At 32.4% G+C, this 16,843-nt stretch overlaps 1 protein-coding gene across 1 annotated transcript; it reads right to left on the bottom strand.

Moving 5' to 3' along the window:
* Window positions 1–6,226: 6,226 nt before the first annotated feature.
* LOC148207780 (eIF-2-alpha kinase GCN2-like) lies at window positions 6,227–12,835 on the bottom strand. The gene is made up of 9 exons (XM_088118288.1): window positions 12,513–12,835; window positions 12,318–12,401; window positions 10,275–10,383; window positions 10,046–10,182; window positions 9,419–9,526; window positions 8,896–8,981; window positions 8,691–8,793; window positions 8,492–8,614; window positions 6,227–6,852 (listed from the first exon to the last, which is right to left on the bottom strand). The coding sequence occupies exons 2-9, from the start codon at window positions 12,390–12,392 to the stop codon at window positions 6,742–6,744; spliced, it is 852 nt and encodes a 283-aa protein (XP_087974414.1). The 5' UTR covers window positions 12,393–12,401; window positions 12,513–12,835; the 3' UTR covers window positions 6,227–6,741.
* Between the last annotated feature and the right edge of the window lie 4,008 nt (window positions 12,836–16,843).

Genomic DNA, 16,843 nt, shown 5'->3' with positions numbered 1-16,843 from the left:
TGCCAGTTCTTCCTTTCCGTTACAAGCTTATGCAGATGTTGATTGGGGTTCTTGCCCTGATACTCATCAGTCCACTACAGGGTTTGTGTGTTTATGGGATCATCGTTGATTTCTTGGAAGTCTAAAAAGCAAACTACTATATCTCGGTCTTCTGCTGAGGCCGAATACAGATCTTTAGCTGCTGTTTCTTGTGAACTTCAATGGCTTTCTCATTTGCTTCAAGACCTGAAAGTTACTGTTCCTATGCATGCTTTAGTATTTTGTGATAATCAAGCAGCAATTCACTTGGCTACTAACCCGTTGTTTCATGAACGCACTAAAACATATGGAATTGGACTGTCATTTTGTTCGAGATCGATTTCAAGATGGATTTCTTCGCCTCCTACCAGTTCGTTCCAACCATCACAGATGCTTTTACTAAGCCATTGGTGTTTTCTGTTTCTCGCTTTCTTCTATTCAAGATGGGTCTTTCAGATCTTTTTTGCCCATCTTGAGGGGGAGTATTAAAGGTTAAACTTGTTATTACTGTTACCTAGATTGGTTGATCAGTTATGTATTTAGTTATGCTCACATTGTATTTAGTGTGCTTAATCTTTTGTATATAAAGACTTATGGATGTATTATTTTATCAAGTTAATGAGAATACGCCACATTTCTCATTACTAAAACTGGTCAAGTGGCTTACAAGTTATTGTTCGATCAAAATTTTTAACGAAAAATTTAACCAAAGAGTTTAAACATTATGTTTCTAAAATAAAAGATTTACAAGGGTTATAAATAATAGGGTAATAAGTAAAACAATATAAGAGGACAGAGAACATGATTTTTCATTTTTTTTTGTCAAATTATAAGTTTAGTCAGGTCTAATATTTCTAAATTTTCTATTTTCATATTTAAATTTCAAAATTTGTGTTTAATAAATTCATAAATTTAATAGACTCAAAATTAAAAGTTGGGTATAATCATTTCGGGCCGTTTGATAACCATTTTAGTTTTTGGTTTTTCTTGTTTTTAGTTTTTGGCTTTTGGTTTTTTGCTTTTAAAAAACAAAAACCATATATGTTTGATAACCATTTTTCGTTTTTTGTTTTTAAAAAACAGAAAACCAAAACACGTTTGGTAACCATTTTTAGTATTTTGTTTTTAAAATGTTAGAAAATTGAAAATACATATTAGAGAGAGAAAATTTTTATGTAGAGTAGATATGATAATGGTGTGGGTGCGAGTAGGGATGCTCTTCCCAATTCTTGTGCTCATGAAAATTTTTAGTCTCTGTATCCACCTCGTTCTTGGGGAGAGATGTTCTCGAGAAAAATTATCGGTTTTATAATTGTTTATAATTATTTTTAGAATTTAAGTATAAAAAAGTGTAATAAATATATATTAATTATTTAAAAAATAGAATCAGGGACGGGGACGGGGTCGGTACATGCATTTCCTATTTTTGGGATACGACCCTACGGAAATTTTTGTTTTCCCCCTAATGTACAGACATGAAAATAGAAGTTTAGAGGGATATAAATAAACTTTTGAAAGGTACATTTTAGAGAGATAAATAAAAATTTAGAAAAAATAGTGAAAGAAAAGTTAAAACAAAAAGAGAAAAATTGTAGAGAAAAAAAATAAAGTGGAGAGGAAAAAGTATGTTAAAGAAAAAAAATTATAAAGAAAGAGAAAAATTAGAGTCAAATTTAGAGATAAAAACAAGATTTAAAATATAATTTTTAGAGAAAATAAATAAATATAAAGATAAATAAAAGTTACCGTCAAAGAAAATTGAACGAGAAAATAGAATCAGAGGAAAAAATAGATTACGAATAGAAAAAAAATATTATAAAAGATGAAATTTTAGTGAGAAAAAAGTCAGAAAAAATATTAAATCTTTAGACAGAAATGAAATTGGTCTATTAGAAAAAAAACAAAAATACAGAAAATTTTGGAGAGAGATAAATAATAATAAATATTCAAAATATGAAAATTTTAAAGACAGAAAAATAAAGTTTGTAGGGAGAAATTTAGAAATAAAAAAAGTTTAGAGTGAAAAATAAATCTTTTAAACATAAACGTGAGAAAGAAAAAAAAAGTTGAGTATTAGAAGAAAAAATCAGATTTTGAAAAACAAAAATCTGTTTTTGAAAATTACTTTTTTTTTTGTTTTTGAAATTTACATAGAATTTCAAAATGGTTTTTGAAAAACAAAAAATAGAAAATTGAATGTGTTATCAAACAATACTGGTTTTGAAAAACTAAAAACAAAAAACGAAATGGTTATCAAAGTATTTCCGCAACGTCACGAAATCAAATGTTGTCACGGTTACTCATTTATAGTGACTTTTTTTTAAACGTCACGAAAAGTCTTAATCGTGACATTCTTAAAACGTCATGAAATCATTTTTCATGATGTTTAACAAATGTCAAGGAAGACTATATTTTTCATGACGGTCTTTAACCGTCACATGTGCTAATTTTTGTTATGTTTTTTAAACGCACGTATACCTTTCGTGATGGGCGTATACGTGACGGCATAAAAAACATCACGAAAGATTTTTGTGACGTTAAAAAACCGTTACAATAAATTGAATTTCTACTAGTATAACTAAAATGAACATAAGATTAAAGCACATGAAGCAAAATATATGTTTTGAAAGTATAATAACCAAAATAAATCTATTCGAAGAAATTAAAATTGTATTTTAAAATGTTAGTTTTTATTAAATAATTCTTTAAAGAACAAAGGAGACCCATAGTTTCCAAAGAAGTATGAGTTAGTGGGTTGCCAGTTGCCAATCACCCATGGTTTTGGTTTTTGCTTATTCTCTCTTTATATATTATTCTTTTTTCTTTTATTTTTTTAATTTATCTTTATCCTTTATCTCGATTATGATGCCCATTCATTTATTTCTCCAACTAATTATTGTATCTTTTTTACTTTAATCAATATTTCATTTATTACTATAATAATCAAATTCAGTTCTTATTACTATAATATACTTTTGATTATATACTCTCTATATAACTTTTTTATTTTATGAAAGTCTATGGTGGCCTAGATCTTTTATTTATACTCTTTAGGTTTTGAATTCTCTGTTTTTAGTTTATAAAAAATTCTTATTTAGGTCTTAAACTATTATATGTATTTGGGTCTTGCATAATATTAATAGTTAATTGTACATATAGCAAATTATTTTATAACTTGTGAATATAGCAAAAACGGAGGCCCAACTCAAACAAAAATAAATGAAAAAGTATTTTTATACCGCTCGCATTGATATTCCTTCATATTAGATACATTAGACATATCAACATTATAATTTATATTTAATATATTAGTTATATAATTGATATACCCAATATCAACTATGTTAGGTATATGAGTGATAACCGATCACTGATATACATAATATGAAATGTATATTAACAGAACAAAATTGAAAAACAAAACAAAACAAAAAGGTTGTTACTGCAATTATGGAAATGTTTTTTATACCCGTTAAAAATATTCTATTTATTTTGTTGTGATCTTGCTCGAAGTCGATTTTTAACTATTATGTTTTAATATTTAAATTTTCGTAAAAAAAACTAATTAATCATTGGTTCTAATAGTTAAGGACGTGAACATGGTCCAACCATTGATTAAAATTCGAAGAAGATATTGAATATATAAGTAAGAATAATATTTAGTTAGTGCGAGATTTTTAAGATAGGCTCCAAGAAAAACAAAATGGACAATTATATAAGTAAACATGTATGTTTTATTTAAATCAATTACAAAGATAGCGTTAAATAATTGTTACTATATGCTTTCATTTTGTGCAATTGTCATTAATTGATATTTTAGGGGGTCTATTTTTATAACAACTCAGCTATTTTAAGTTGGGTAAATTACTATAAGTCGTCAAATAATATAAATCGGGTAGGTTTTTCCCATTTTTATATGTATGTTACTAATTACGAATTATGACACTTAATTTCGAAAGTTGTATAGTATTGTAGATGTGCATTCAAAAATTTATATTAATTACACGATAACCGGCTGATACAGAAACACTCGAGTCCAATCGATACAAACTTTCCAGTCTTGGAGATATCTTTGCAAATCAACTAATAGATTAATCTCATCACTTATTCAACTTTTACCATTTAATGAAATAAAAAATTTTGGGCATTAAAGTTGAAAATTCAAACTTGCCCCCTTATTTTAATTACGCTATTATATTTATCAGAAATATATTCTAAAATTATTTTACATTTGTATACTTTTTGCTAAAGAAAAAAAAGGAGAGGAAATGAAATGAAAAAGGACAACTTTTTAATTGCTTATTCTGATTCTATTGTGGAATTTTTCTTATTTTTAGCAGAGGGAATATCAGCTTCTGATATGAAATCTAAACTGCTCCACTTTTAGATTCCTTATTTATATATATATATATTTATATATGTAATATATGTATATATTTACAACTTTTTCTAGAAGTATCAAAGAATGAGGTTGGGAAGTTTAGTGGATAAGAAATATGTATGAGGAAGAAAATAGAACCATAGTTCGTGTGATTAAACATTTATACTTCTTCGTTATAGAGTGTGAATTCAAATTTTCATTTCCTTATATGCGATGCGATATTTAAAAAATTTAAATGTATGATAATTTTTTTAATAATAATGAAAGTAAATTTAATTTTAGTGTACTTATAAACTAATATAATATGCAATTTAATTGGACTTTGTAAATATAGATATAAGTTAATTGTATATAGGTATTTATTAACGATGCAAATTGATTTATTTGTTATTACTTTTTAAATATAAAACTAAAAATGAGAAAAAAAAAACAAAACTATTAAAGAAAATATAAAGAGTTAAGAATATCAAAGGAAGATCCTCTCGACATGAGAATCTTAGAAGAAATCAATAAATTGAGTACATAAAAAATTCTTAGATACCGAGTATCCTAAACCACAGAAAAACAAATTTAATCTTGATGCTCCACATGAGCACAATTCAAATGGTCAATGCATTTTTTGTTTGTTTGTTTTTTTTTTTTTTTTAACTTAAACTTAGAAATACTACTATTACTATGTTGTTATCACCTTTTAAAAACATTTTCAAGATCTAAGCAATATTTTTAAAATTAAACAAGTAGTTTTTAAAAACTATTTTTGTTTTTGAAATTTGAGTTAAGAATTCAAATGTCTTTCAAAAGAATGTAAAAACATACCAAACAAATTATATGAGAAATCAAAGCGTAACTCTAAAAAATAGAAAACCAAAAAACAATAGTGTCATGAGGCCTAAACTTTTATCAAATGAAATGAAATTTCTACATATTCATTTAACAAAGAAAAAAAAAAGAGAGACAACAAATTGAGGGTGTGAAAAAAGAATCAAATTTGAAGTCGAGCATTTTTGCCAGCTTCAACATGAATAATACTTAAGTGCTTACCAGACGCAGTAAGAAATATAATATTTTTTGCATTCCTCTTCTCTATTTGTAAAAAATTTAATGGTAGTTAGTAAGAGATGACTACTCATCGATAAGCACGTTTAAGTATTATTCCTTTTAACACAATACAGACGTTAATGCTTCTTTCTCTTCCTGCATTCAAGATTCAAAATCTTCACCCTTTCTTATTTCTAACGCAATCTAGAAAGAATAGAGCACTTTGAATGAATGCCCAAGAACATTTTGGGTGTCCAAAAATGAAGGTGATAATCCATTATCAAAATTATCACTTAAGAATCTGATTCCAAAATGATTTGGAAAAGAAATAAAGTCTCTTTAAGTTAGGAAACCATCTCCCATGCATTGGATTTGCATCAAAATTTCTTGTTTCCATGATTCCCTTTGTGCCTGTTTGATGGAATGCTCCCTTCATTAGAATTGTATATAACTTTTTATTTCTATAAAATTGGAAATTATTTACATCAAAGTTTGAATAATGTTCCTTCTTTTTTCTTTTAGTTTTTCGAATATAGATCACTTTTTAATTTCGTCCCGAGTAATTCAAACAATTTCCACTACTTGATAATGAAATTAACAATAAATGTGATATAATTTCACCCCCTTATTTCTAACATATTAGTGATATTAAATTGATATTTTTATATTTTGTCGAATTTTTTGCAAATACTATTGAAATATCAATTTCCTCATGTCGATATCGAATCCCTGATCATAAACAATATCCAACCTTACATATTAACAAGCCAAAAGAATGAACAACCATGCTGAGAAAAGAGCCCACGAAAACTGTAGAGACATGGACTTAATTTCCAAAAGAGAATTATAAATCCACAAAAAGCTGGACATCTACATGCAATATTATATCAAGTTCTTCCAAAGACTTGTGAACAGAAAGGAAAACAAAATCTATAAACTGAGTTCCAAATAGCATTCACAATATATAACTGAACATATTTATCTTATTTACATCAATCTATACTATGTTGTTTAGCCCCAGAACTGTACAGTGTTCTCTGTGGGATGGATGGCTTAAAATCGACTCATCACCTCGGTTGCTGCTTGATTCCATTGACACTAATCTGAATTGAGCATGGTAGAGAAGACCTGGACAATGTTCTTTTCTCTCTGTTTCAGGGGGTGGCTGTGGAATCTGATTCTTAAGATGGTAATGTCACATGGTTGGAAAACTCTTGGTAGAACATCTCTGATGTTGCGATTTAAATAACATCGTCAAGTATGATGACCGAGTACAAGGCTAAGTAATGCAGTGGCGGACAGTCCTAATTCCATATGAGGGGATTTTTAAACTGGTTCGCCATTGCCTCCTGTAGAAACTTGATGATGTAGGAGCGTTCGACTTCCTTCTCCCTTTTGAGTTCTAGATGTCGAACCTGAATTAACAATGTGATATATGAGAAGATTTTGTGTAACAAAAGAATATGCAACCATATAAATAATTCAGCAAGTCTTGCTACATGGTGCATAATTCTCTCCTATTCAACTCCCACGACTAACCTTTTGGTAAAAAAAAAAACTAATCTTTTTCTGTTAGAATATTGTATCACAAACATGGGGTGGAGATTCAAACCTACGACTCTTTCAAAAGAGATTCATTAGTCATTTAGGTATGGTTAGGTTGGCCAAAAAATGACTATTCACGATCCTCGTAAATACTGTATTTCATTGTCTATGGACTTAAATCAGTCTGAACAATAATAACACTAGTGCCAATAGTCTTATGTCATAAATTTTCTAAATAATCTCCAAAAGAGATACAATTTTTTCAAATCATTCATTTCCAGAGTCATATTGCCTTCCAGGATAACTTTATTTTAAAAACTAGGTACTCAACTAAATAACCCAATTAAAGAATAACAACATTAAATTTGAATAACACAATTGATGCAAAAAGCCCAAAGATTGACCACACCATTTCTCTTTTGTGATGCTGCCCCACCCTACAGTAGACACTGATTACAGTTGCAAGTTCAATAAAACAGAGCAAATTGTTGGCCTTGTATCAGTTGGTCTCTTAATACTAGCAATCATAATAGACCCTCTGCTAAGTAGTAAATCCATGTTATACAGCTTTAAGTCTTTCTTTAATATAGAACCAAGTAGAGAGAGAATTTAAAATGACATCAAATCCATTATAAATCCAGGTTATACAGATTCAGCCATTCTTTAAGATGACACCAAATCCTTTCTAAGGGGAAAGCAATGATTTAATATATCTTTACATTATAACCACTTGGGAAAAGAAAAACTAAGGTCCCATTTAGTAACGTTTCTATTTCTTGTTTTTTGTTTCTCATTTCTAATTTTCTAGAAACATAGGAGTCTTTTTGGTTGGAAACTCGGATTATGCTTTTTGTTTTCAGATTTACTGAATCAAACGGATTCAGTGAATATGCGTTTGTCAGGATTTGGGAAATTCGTTTTTGAAAACTGTTTTCAGATTCTGTAATCCAAACAGTAGAAATTCTGGAAACGACATTTTTATGTTTTAAGCGTTTTCAAATTCAGAATTTGAAATTTTTAAAATGCAGAAATTAAAAAGGATAAAGTTTTTGATAAATATATTACTTCATATTATAAACTCATTTTATGTTTGTTAAAATTAAAACATGTAAAATATAATGATTGTAAATTATATAATATCGTAAAATAATAATTATACAAAATTTATAAAAAATGTTAATTTTGTAACTACTTCTAGTTTCATATAAAACTTTTACTTTTTTTAATTTTAAATTTTAGAGAACGAGAAACAAGAAATGATTCCCTAACACGTTTAGTTTTTATTGTTAATTAAAAAAAAAAAAGAAACAAGTAGTTCTATTTTTCATTGAAAATGAGATAATGAGAAAAAAGAAAACAGAAAATAAAAACAATAAATAAGAAACATGAACGTTACCAAACAGACCCAAATTTGTCTAATAAGTTGTTTCTTTTTCAGCATTCAAATCTTTGTAGCTTCAACATCTAAATACTGCTTCAAAATGTTGAAGTTTGGAATAGAAGTTTTACCTTTACTGAACCTGTGTTAGATACACCAGAGTCTGTTATGATGACAAGACATTTTATGTCATTCTCACTAGCATATTCATATTGCTCTGTGAGACTTGGATCAGGTGTAGGGACGAGCTGAGCCTGATGAAATAAAAAGCACTTTTCAACATTAACCTCTAAATAAACCGTAGATTATCCTGATATGTTTATCACTAACCTTAATCTTCTCCTCCCACAGCTCCCCAGCAAGTTCCATGCGTTCTAACAATAGTCCCCCTCCGCCTCGCGAACAAATCAGGACACTGGTGCTCCCCTCATTTCTGCGAAGTGCACAGCAGAACAAAATGAGCCAAAAAAGTTACAGAAAAGATTCAGTGGCTTAACAGAGTAACATAAATAAATGGGAAGATTATAAAGTGCACCGGATGGGTTTCAAATCTACAGCAGATTGCTGAATTATAGTCTCTAGCGCTATGCTGGTCCCGACACCACCGGGAGGAGTAGTTTTCTGGTACATAAAAAGGTTAAACATATCTTAAATTAGTACATTAAAGATCACATGTAAATGAAATGAAAAGGCATTGCTGCACAAGAAAGGCAACATATCTCAAATCTTTGGAATAAAATTATGGAAGGTCAAATCATTGAATCAAGACTGCAAATCTTCTTAGCTTGGGTTAAGGAAAAATACTCGGGGTTAGATTTTTATGCTCATAAACTGCTGGGTTGCATGGAATTGATATCACTGCTACAAGTTAACACTAAACTTTAAAATTCAGTTAGCTATGTTTTAACTAATTATCTTTCCTGCTCTGTATGTCTTCTAAATATCCTACATCATATTCATAAAGATATTCAACCATTCTTCCATGCTAATATTAGACTTTGCTGCATTGTGTAGGCATCATATCAATATAAAAAGAAAAATAAATGAGGATAACCCACATATGCACGGCTCCACATCCGTTGCAGCAAATAGTCATAGCGGCCACCAATAGCAAGCAATGCACCTTCAGGATGTGAGCCAGGATTATTTTCCTTTGTTAAGTATACCTGGACATGTAATTGCGACGCAGTCACTGACACTGAAATGGAGCAAAATACTGCTTGTGCTTGAGGTATTACTAGATACACTTGGGACTTGGGAGAAATAAAATATAAATCTCTTCAATCTTCTTCAGAATCATGCCTGATTAACATGAATCCCGTCAACTAAAAAGGGAAACATGCAAGTGGCTACTAAAACTTCAGTGCCTAAGAGTGAGTGGTTGACAAGAGCGCTTCAGCTAATCAGGTGGAAATTTTTCAAAAAAAAAAAACAAAGAAAAAAATCTCATCGGGTAACAAGTTCAGTTATTGGCTTTTTGCACAAAAAATTTCAGCAGCAGCAACCTAGGTAGTTTTTATGATCGTCTCAACAGCAGCAACACTTGAGACCAGTATATACCTATAGATACACACACATCACAGATGTATATAGACATACAACCACACATTTATAAGCTTTTGGAGAAAACTAAAATAGTATACCGTCACACTTCCCATACGTGGGAGGGAAGACAAATGTGATACCTGAAAAAATATGTCCCGATGATAATCCTCCGTTGGTGACATTAAGGCATCTATGTAAACATTTGTTTCAATCTTCCATACTCTCAAGTAGTTAAAAAGGTCTAACAACTCATCAAGTGCTTTACGCATAGATTTATCTGCATTTTATTCATAGCAACTAGCAAGGTTAAAGGGAATTCATTTTCGTATCTGAAACTGTAAGAACATAAACAACTAGTTTCGACAATACCTGTTGGAAGGGCACCTCTCAATCTAGGAAGTGCCTGATCCACTGCACCACAGAACCTCAAAACTACAGTCTGCAATCTATTTACAACAGCTTCTGCTAATTTGAGTTCCTGTAGTAGAATAATTTCTCTCAAATATTATAGAGACACATGTTCATTCTAAATGTTTACGAACATGATGAAAAGCTCTTGAAGAAAAAGAAAAAGGAAAAATAATGTTTAGTCCATAGCATTACAAACTACAACAAGGTTCCATTATCTAGTCCATTGTGAGAGATTGGAAAGCTGTGATTGCACAGGGAGGGTGATCTCTATCCACCACCTTTAGGTTGTCTCCCATTCTTTTTTAGAGTTTCTTCGAATCTATTGTCTTCCTTTCTTATCAAAAGAAACAAACAAGATTCACAATGTCGGAGTAAGAAGTCTTTCTTCGTAGATGCAAAAGCTCCCATTTATCATCACATTGGCTGCCCATCAACAATAGTATGTAGCTAAAAACAAATAACAAATGAATACACATGTACACGCACAAACATGTGCTGCATATTGGCCATCCATCTGTTTACAGATTCCCTCATTGCCTTGAACTCCTGGCATTGAATCAAGACTGCAAATCTTTACACTTGCTTGAAGGATTGTTTATATCCCACGTACTGCAACAAGTTCCATCATTAATATCCTCTCTCTTTTTTTCATTATGAAAATCCATTCGGTTGAGAGTATGAATGCAAGAACTCGAGAAAAAATTGGTATCCTATTAATATGTTCAGACAGGAATCATCTAAATACAAAGAAATAGTACCATTCATCATTCATCTAATTGAGGAAGAACATTTTGAGAGATAAAATACCCCTTGTAGAAAGTATACTTATCAGATAATACCACTCTTATACCATTTAAGAAAATGCATGACTAAGTCTTTTAAACTACGGTCATGAACCATTTTTTATTCTGTATAAAGATTTTGCGAAGGTGTAAAACTTCTCATTCCCCCAAAAGCAATGAACCTAGATGGTTACTCCATATAAACCTCTTCTTAAAGATTGCCGTGAAGTAAGACATTCTTGATATAATGTTATGCAAAACTCAAAGATAGGTAGCGGGCATAGAAATTAATTAAAAAAAAGACCTAATGGAAGATATTTTAGTGACAGAAGAAGTTTAATAATTGACCCCATGGGTTAACATAAGGAGGCCTATCATGTTACTATTAAGTTCCAATAACAATATCTTTGGAAATTATCCTACTGAAGAAACCTTAATGGTGATGAGCTTGAAGAATGGCTCTCCCTTATGAACACTACTGGCTTGCTTCCCTCAGACCGCTCAAATTCCTGGTCTATAAACTCATCTGGTACCTTCTCTTGCAACTCTCTTATGCATAACCTTACCCAAGGGAGACTCATCCTTCAAACTGACATATGTAAGATGATACATAAAGATAAATACCCAAAAAAGGTCAGAACTTTTATTTGGGAAATAATCTTGGATAGCATCAACACCCAAGACAAAATTCAGAAGAAAAATCCAAGAGCTGCCTCTTCCCTCACAGGTGTCCCGCCTGCAAATCAGATTCAGAATTGCAAGATCATCTTTTTACACACTACCATTTGTCTCTAGGTTTCGGAGTCTCATCTTGGATGCCTTTAGTTGATCCCTGCATCTCAACAGCACTACTTCATCCAACATTTTCTCCCATATGCTATCCATCCTTTCAGAAGAAAGGTTAAAGTGATTTTGCTCAACCAGAGCTTCCTTTGGAATCCTTGGTTAGAAAAAAAGACAGACTGGTGGAAAGGAGACTATATTTTATCTTTTCATTTATATTGCTACTTCTTGGTGAAAGTTAAACAATCTCTTTTATAATTACTCTAGTTGAATATGTGGCAACTGAAAGGCCTTTTTTGAACTCCCTCGGCTTTTGGAAGGCTTTCCTTCCTTTTCTGTACATTTCGTTATTTTAAAGAAATCCAGTTTCTTTTTAAAAAAGATAATAATAAATAAATATTGAGGTTTATTGTGGGGTTCTTAAGTGAGCTCAAACCTGTAATAGTTGGCGCCTTATCACAACCCACTTCGATTTCCTCTCAGAAGATTGAGGACGTAAGGATACCATCATAGAAAGAAGCTGCAATTATAAGAGAGCTTCAGAAGGCATGAAAAAAATTCTGCGCCTTTTGCAGGAAAAATAATATATATATATATATATATATATCTGCGACTAAAATAATTAATTTACCTCTGCCACTTTATGCCTATGTTCTGCCTTAACACCAGCCCAAGACCAAATAGCATTCAACAGATCTCCATGATTTAAGTGTATATCACAAGAATCTGAATAGAAAAAATAAGAAATAACGTCCACAGTCACCTGAAATATTAGCAACTACCGTAAGAATTTCATCCTTTTACGCTGGGATAATTTATTGTTTAGTGACCAAGTCAAGATACTTTCTCTGCGAAATATTCGGTTATAACTCATCCAAGTCAGGACACCGGAGTTTCATTCTTTCTCTTGGGTTTATAACTTTCATTTTTTTTTTCTTTTTCTGAGAAATATTCTATTATGACTTGAATAAAGTAATCATATCAAACTCACAGAAGATTATCCTCTTTGAAGAATACAAACAGCTTAATGTTTTTTTTGGAACAAAAAACGAGACTTTTCTTTTCATTAATGTTTGAAAGATTGAAAAAGAGTACAAGAATTCAAAGTCTACAAAGAGTAGACTTAAGAAAGAAGGAGAAGCATGAAAGTAAGAAGCAAAGCATAAATAGGGAGAGCTATAATAAGACCCTAAAAAGAGCCCCCTAATTACTACAAATATCATTTAGAGAATAACCATGAAGGAACTTATCTTCGAAGATTCTTTTATTTCTTTCAGACTAAATTTCCAATAAACAAACGAATACAGACAGCCTAACCTCAAATTTTAGTTTCATCCATCAACAATGTCAAAGCAGCCTTTTAAATATTTAAAAGTCCAATAAACAGACTCAAATATTCTTGGGGACGAAACTAAGCAATAGGATTTTTGGGATTTGGTCAAAATCTTTGCTTCTAATTGGTGTTCTCGTCAAAAGTCTTTGTTAATTACTATTTTTCTCAGATTTATGCCCATTGAAAAACTTTATTGTAATTCTCGCTCGTTGGGGATATCTCATCTCCTTCCTTTTATTTTGTTACTTATCCAAAAAAGAGAAAAAAGAAAACAAATAATGTAGCTCCTCACAAGGATTTTAAGAAGTGATTCAATCTACCTCTTATTAATGATATATAGATGATTCTGTAGTAACTCTAGCAGTAACTAGTTACTGTTGGTTTAATATTTGTGAATATTTGCTATAAATTAGTTGTAAATATTAATGGTTATTTATCCTTATTTCCTTTTATGTTTTGAGCCTCTCTTCTATATAAGAAGGCTCCGTATTTCTTACTTAATCATATATTGGAATACAATTATTTTTATTCCACCTAATTCAACTTGTTATCAAAGCTAGGTTTAAAAAACCCTAGCCACTAGGAGCTAAGCTGCCGCCGCCTTCAAATGGCGCACCCTACTTCAGAAAGGTCCCTTTGTGTGCGTGCTGTTCAAATCAGACCTATTCCACAAGATCTGCCACTGTTTAAGTCCGGAGGTTGCCGCACGTCTAGATCTCGTTGCTGCCACTTCGCTTCGACAGACGCTGCTGCCTCATCTACATCCGATGCCATTTAAGATTCCGTTGCTGCCACTCCACTTCACCTGACGTCGTCGCATCGTCTGCATATGTTACTGCCGGTGTTTTCGAGGCGCACCCGGGTGCTCGCCTCAGGCGAGGCGATTCCGCCCAGGTGCACCTTGCAAGGTGCCCAGGCAAGCGCCTTCAATCGGGCGCTCGCCTCGACGCGCCTGAGGCAAGGCGATCGCTTTGTTGAAGCGAGGCGATCTGCCCTATTATTATTTTTTTTATATATTTTTAAAGTGTTTTTTTTTTTTAAAACACCCTTCTCCCTCGCGAAAAACCCACAAGCCCTAACCCACTCTTTGCCTCTAAACATTCACCTTCACTTCACCACCCTCAATCTCTGACCGTCGCCTGCTCCCGTCTCCAACCATCGCCGTAGCCGCTGTCGCTAACCGCCGCCACCGTCTCCTATTGCAGCCGACGCCTACTCCATCTGTTGCTGTCGTGGATTCGACTTTCGTAGGTTCTTCATTTATTCCTTTTCTTTTCCTCTCTTTCATTTCACGCCCATTCTTTCTAAATCTTCACTATGGTTTCTTCACGATGGCTCTTTCCTTTACCTTTCTTTTATTTGTTTATTTTTTTATCTTCCAAATTTTAATTATAATAGGATGGAAGAAGGTGAAAACAAACGTAAGCATCCTGGTTGGAATTACGTCATATTGGATGATCCGCAAGATACAAACACGTCCAAGTGCATGTTTTGTGTAAAATTTTATAAAGGTGGAATCTGCCGAGCAACACAACATTTGGTTGTGGATTTAAAGGTATGTTTGAAATGCCCAACACAACACAACACAACATTCGAAATGTAAAGGTATGTTTGAAATGCCCAACTAATGTGAGAGAAGAATTGAAGGAGTATCAAACAAGATCAAAATTAAGAAGGGAAGATAGTAATGTCATCCCAACGTATGCGGATTTAACCTTGATTGAAGAAGATGAGGAAGATGAGATGGAAGTACTTGGTGGTAGTGGTAGTGGATCAACATCAAACCCAACGAACAAGCGAACAAGTACAAGTGATAATGTGAGTAGAATGGGTGGGAGAGAGAGAGGAAGAGGAAGAGGAAGTGGAGGAGGAAGTTGTAGTAACTCTTGTAGTCAATCACAGTTAAAACCACCGCGACCAAAGGGGCCCATGGATAAATTTGCTTATCAACAACATCTTGAATAAGTTGATGATAGAAATCGATTGAAGAGGTTGAAGCAATCAACTATTACTGAAAAAAATGATAAAGAGAGGAGGGATGGTACAGTGCAATTCATCATGCGTTGGATATATCAAGCAGGTATTCCTCTAAATACTATTCGCTTGAGAAGTTCTGAAGTAATGCTAGAAGTTGTGGGGCAATTTGGTCCTGGTTTGATACCTCTTTCTTATCATGAAGCTCGAGTAACGTACTTGAAAAAAGAAGACAAAAAATCTAATGGGCGATCATAAGGTAGAATGGAAGAGAAATGGTTGTTCGTTGATGTCAGATGAGTGGACTGAAGGGATAGGACACTAATCAACTTTTTAGTTCATTCATCTCTTGGAACGATATTTTTTGAATCCATCGATACATCGTCATGCATAAAAACTGGAGAAAAGATTTTTCAACTCTTAGATAGCATGGTAGAGAAGATTGGAGAAGAAAATGTTGTCCAAGTTGTGACGGATAATGCCTCAAACTACGTCTTAGCTGGCAAACTTTTAGAAGCCAAACGACCTCATCTATATTGGACACGACGCACAACGCATTGTTTAGATTTAATTTTGGAGGATATTGAAAAGATTGATCAGGTTAAAAGGTGTCTTAGAAAGGCTGTGGCACTTAGTGGCTTTATTTACAACACTTGTATGTGCTAAACATGATGAGAGAATTTACTAATCAACATGAATTGGTAAGACCAACAGTGACTCGCTTTGCAACTTCATTTTTAACCCTAACCAGTATTCACAAAAATAAAGCTAATTTGAGGAAGATGTTTATTTCTGAAAAGTGGACCACCCCTAAATGGACGAAGGACCCAAAAGGGAAGAGAGCAGCTGAGACTGTTATGATGCCGTCCTTTGGAATTCGGTTGTGTATACTTTGAAGGCATCGAGTCCTTTAGTTCGTGTGTTGAGGCTCGTTGATGGTGATAAACCGGCTATGGGTTATATTTACGAAGCTATGGATAGGGCAAGAGAGCCGATTAAGAATGGTTTCAATGAAAATGAGGTGAAATATAGACCAATTTGGGAGATTAGTGATAAAAGGTGGGATTGCCAACTTCATCGGCCTTTACATGCAGTCGGATATTATTTGAATCCCTCTCTTTTCTATGACAACAAAGAGAGAATTATGCAAGATCCCAAGGTCATGGACGGTCTGATCAAAGTTGTGGAACGATAATACCAAAGAGAGAACTATAACTACATCTACAAATCTTCACCGACTACGGAAAATCAAGAGAACACATGATTTTCTTTAATAATAAAAAAATACAGAACAGTAAGAATTCTGAAAAATGGTTAGAATTTTGTCAGGCCACTCTCCTTGTCAATCTAGAAATTAGGCCATCTCTTAAGATCTCGTGTTTAGTAGTTCTGTTTGCTTATGACAATGGTTAAGTTATCAAGGCTAAGATATAGAACCCTTTCACTCTTTCGGTAGTAGGATCTAAGCATGTGTGATTCGTGAAATAATGTTAAGTGCTAGGCAATTCACATTTTACAACCTACAGACGAATGCATGAAATAGGAATTCCTTTGTAACTGACAAAGTTTGCAAAACAGGGTAAAGGTAAGAGCAAAGACGATAGAAACAGGGTAACAAAATAGAAAAGGTATAAAGGTCACTGTTGAAGAAAAGT

Source organism: Momordica charantia, unplaced genomic scaffold, assembly GCF_013281855.1.
Source record: "Momordica charantia cultivar OHB3-1 unplaced genomic scaffold, Mcharantia_2.0 BLBB01000081.1, whole genome shotgun sequence".
NCBI classification, from domain to species: Eukaryota; Viridiplantae; Streptophyta; class Magnoliopsida; order Cucurbitales; family Cucurbitaceae; genus Momordica; species Momordica charantia.
Note: the sequence above shows the minus strand (reverse complement) of the source record. Positions and strands in the feature narration are given on the sequence as shown.

Excerpts from the sequence above, each read along its gene's own strand:
- LOC148207780 (XM_088118288.1), bottom strand. The coding sequence starts at position 12,392 with ATGATGGTATCCTTACGTCCTCAATCTTCTGAGAGGAAATCGAAGTGG. Across the intron at positions 10,384-12,317 it reads TAAGGCGCCAACTATTACAG|GAACTCAAATTAGCAGAAGC; the intron begins GTTTGAGCTCAC and ends ATTCTACTACAG. Across the intron at positions 10,183-10,274 it reads GAGAGGTGCCCTTCCAACAG|ATAAATCTATGCGTAAAGCA; the intron begins GTATTGTCGAAA and ends AATAAAATGCAG.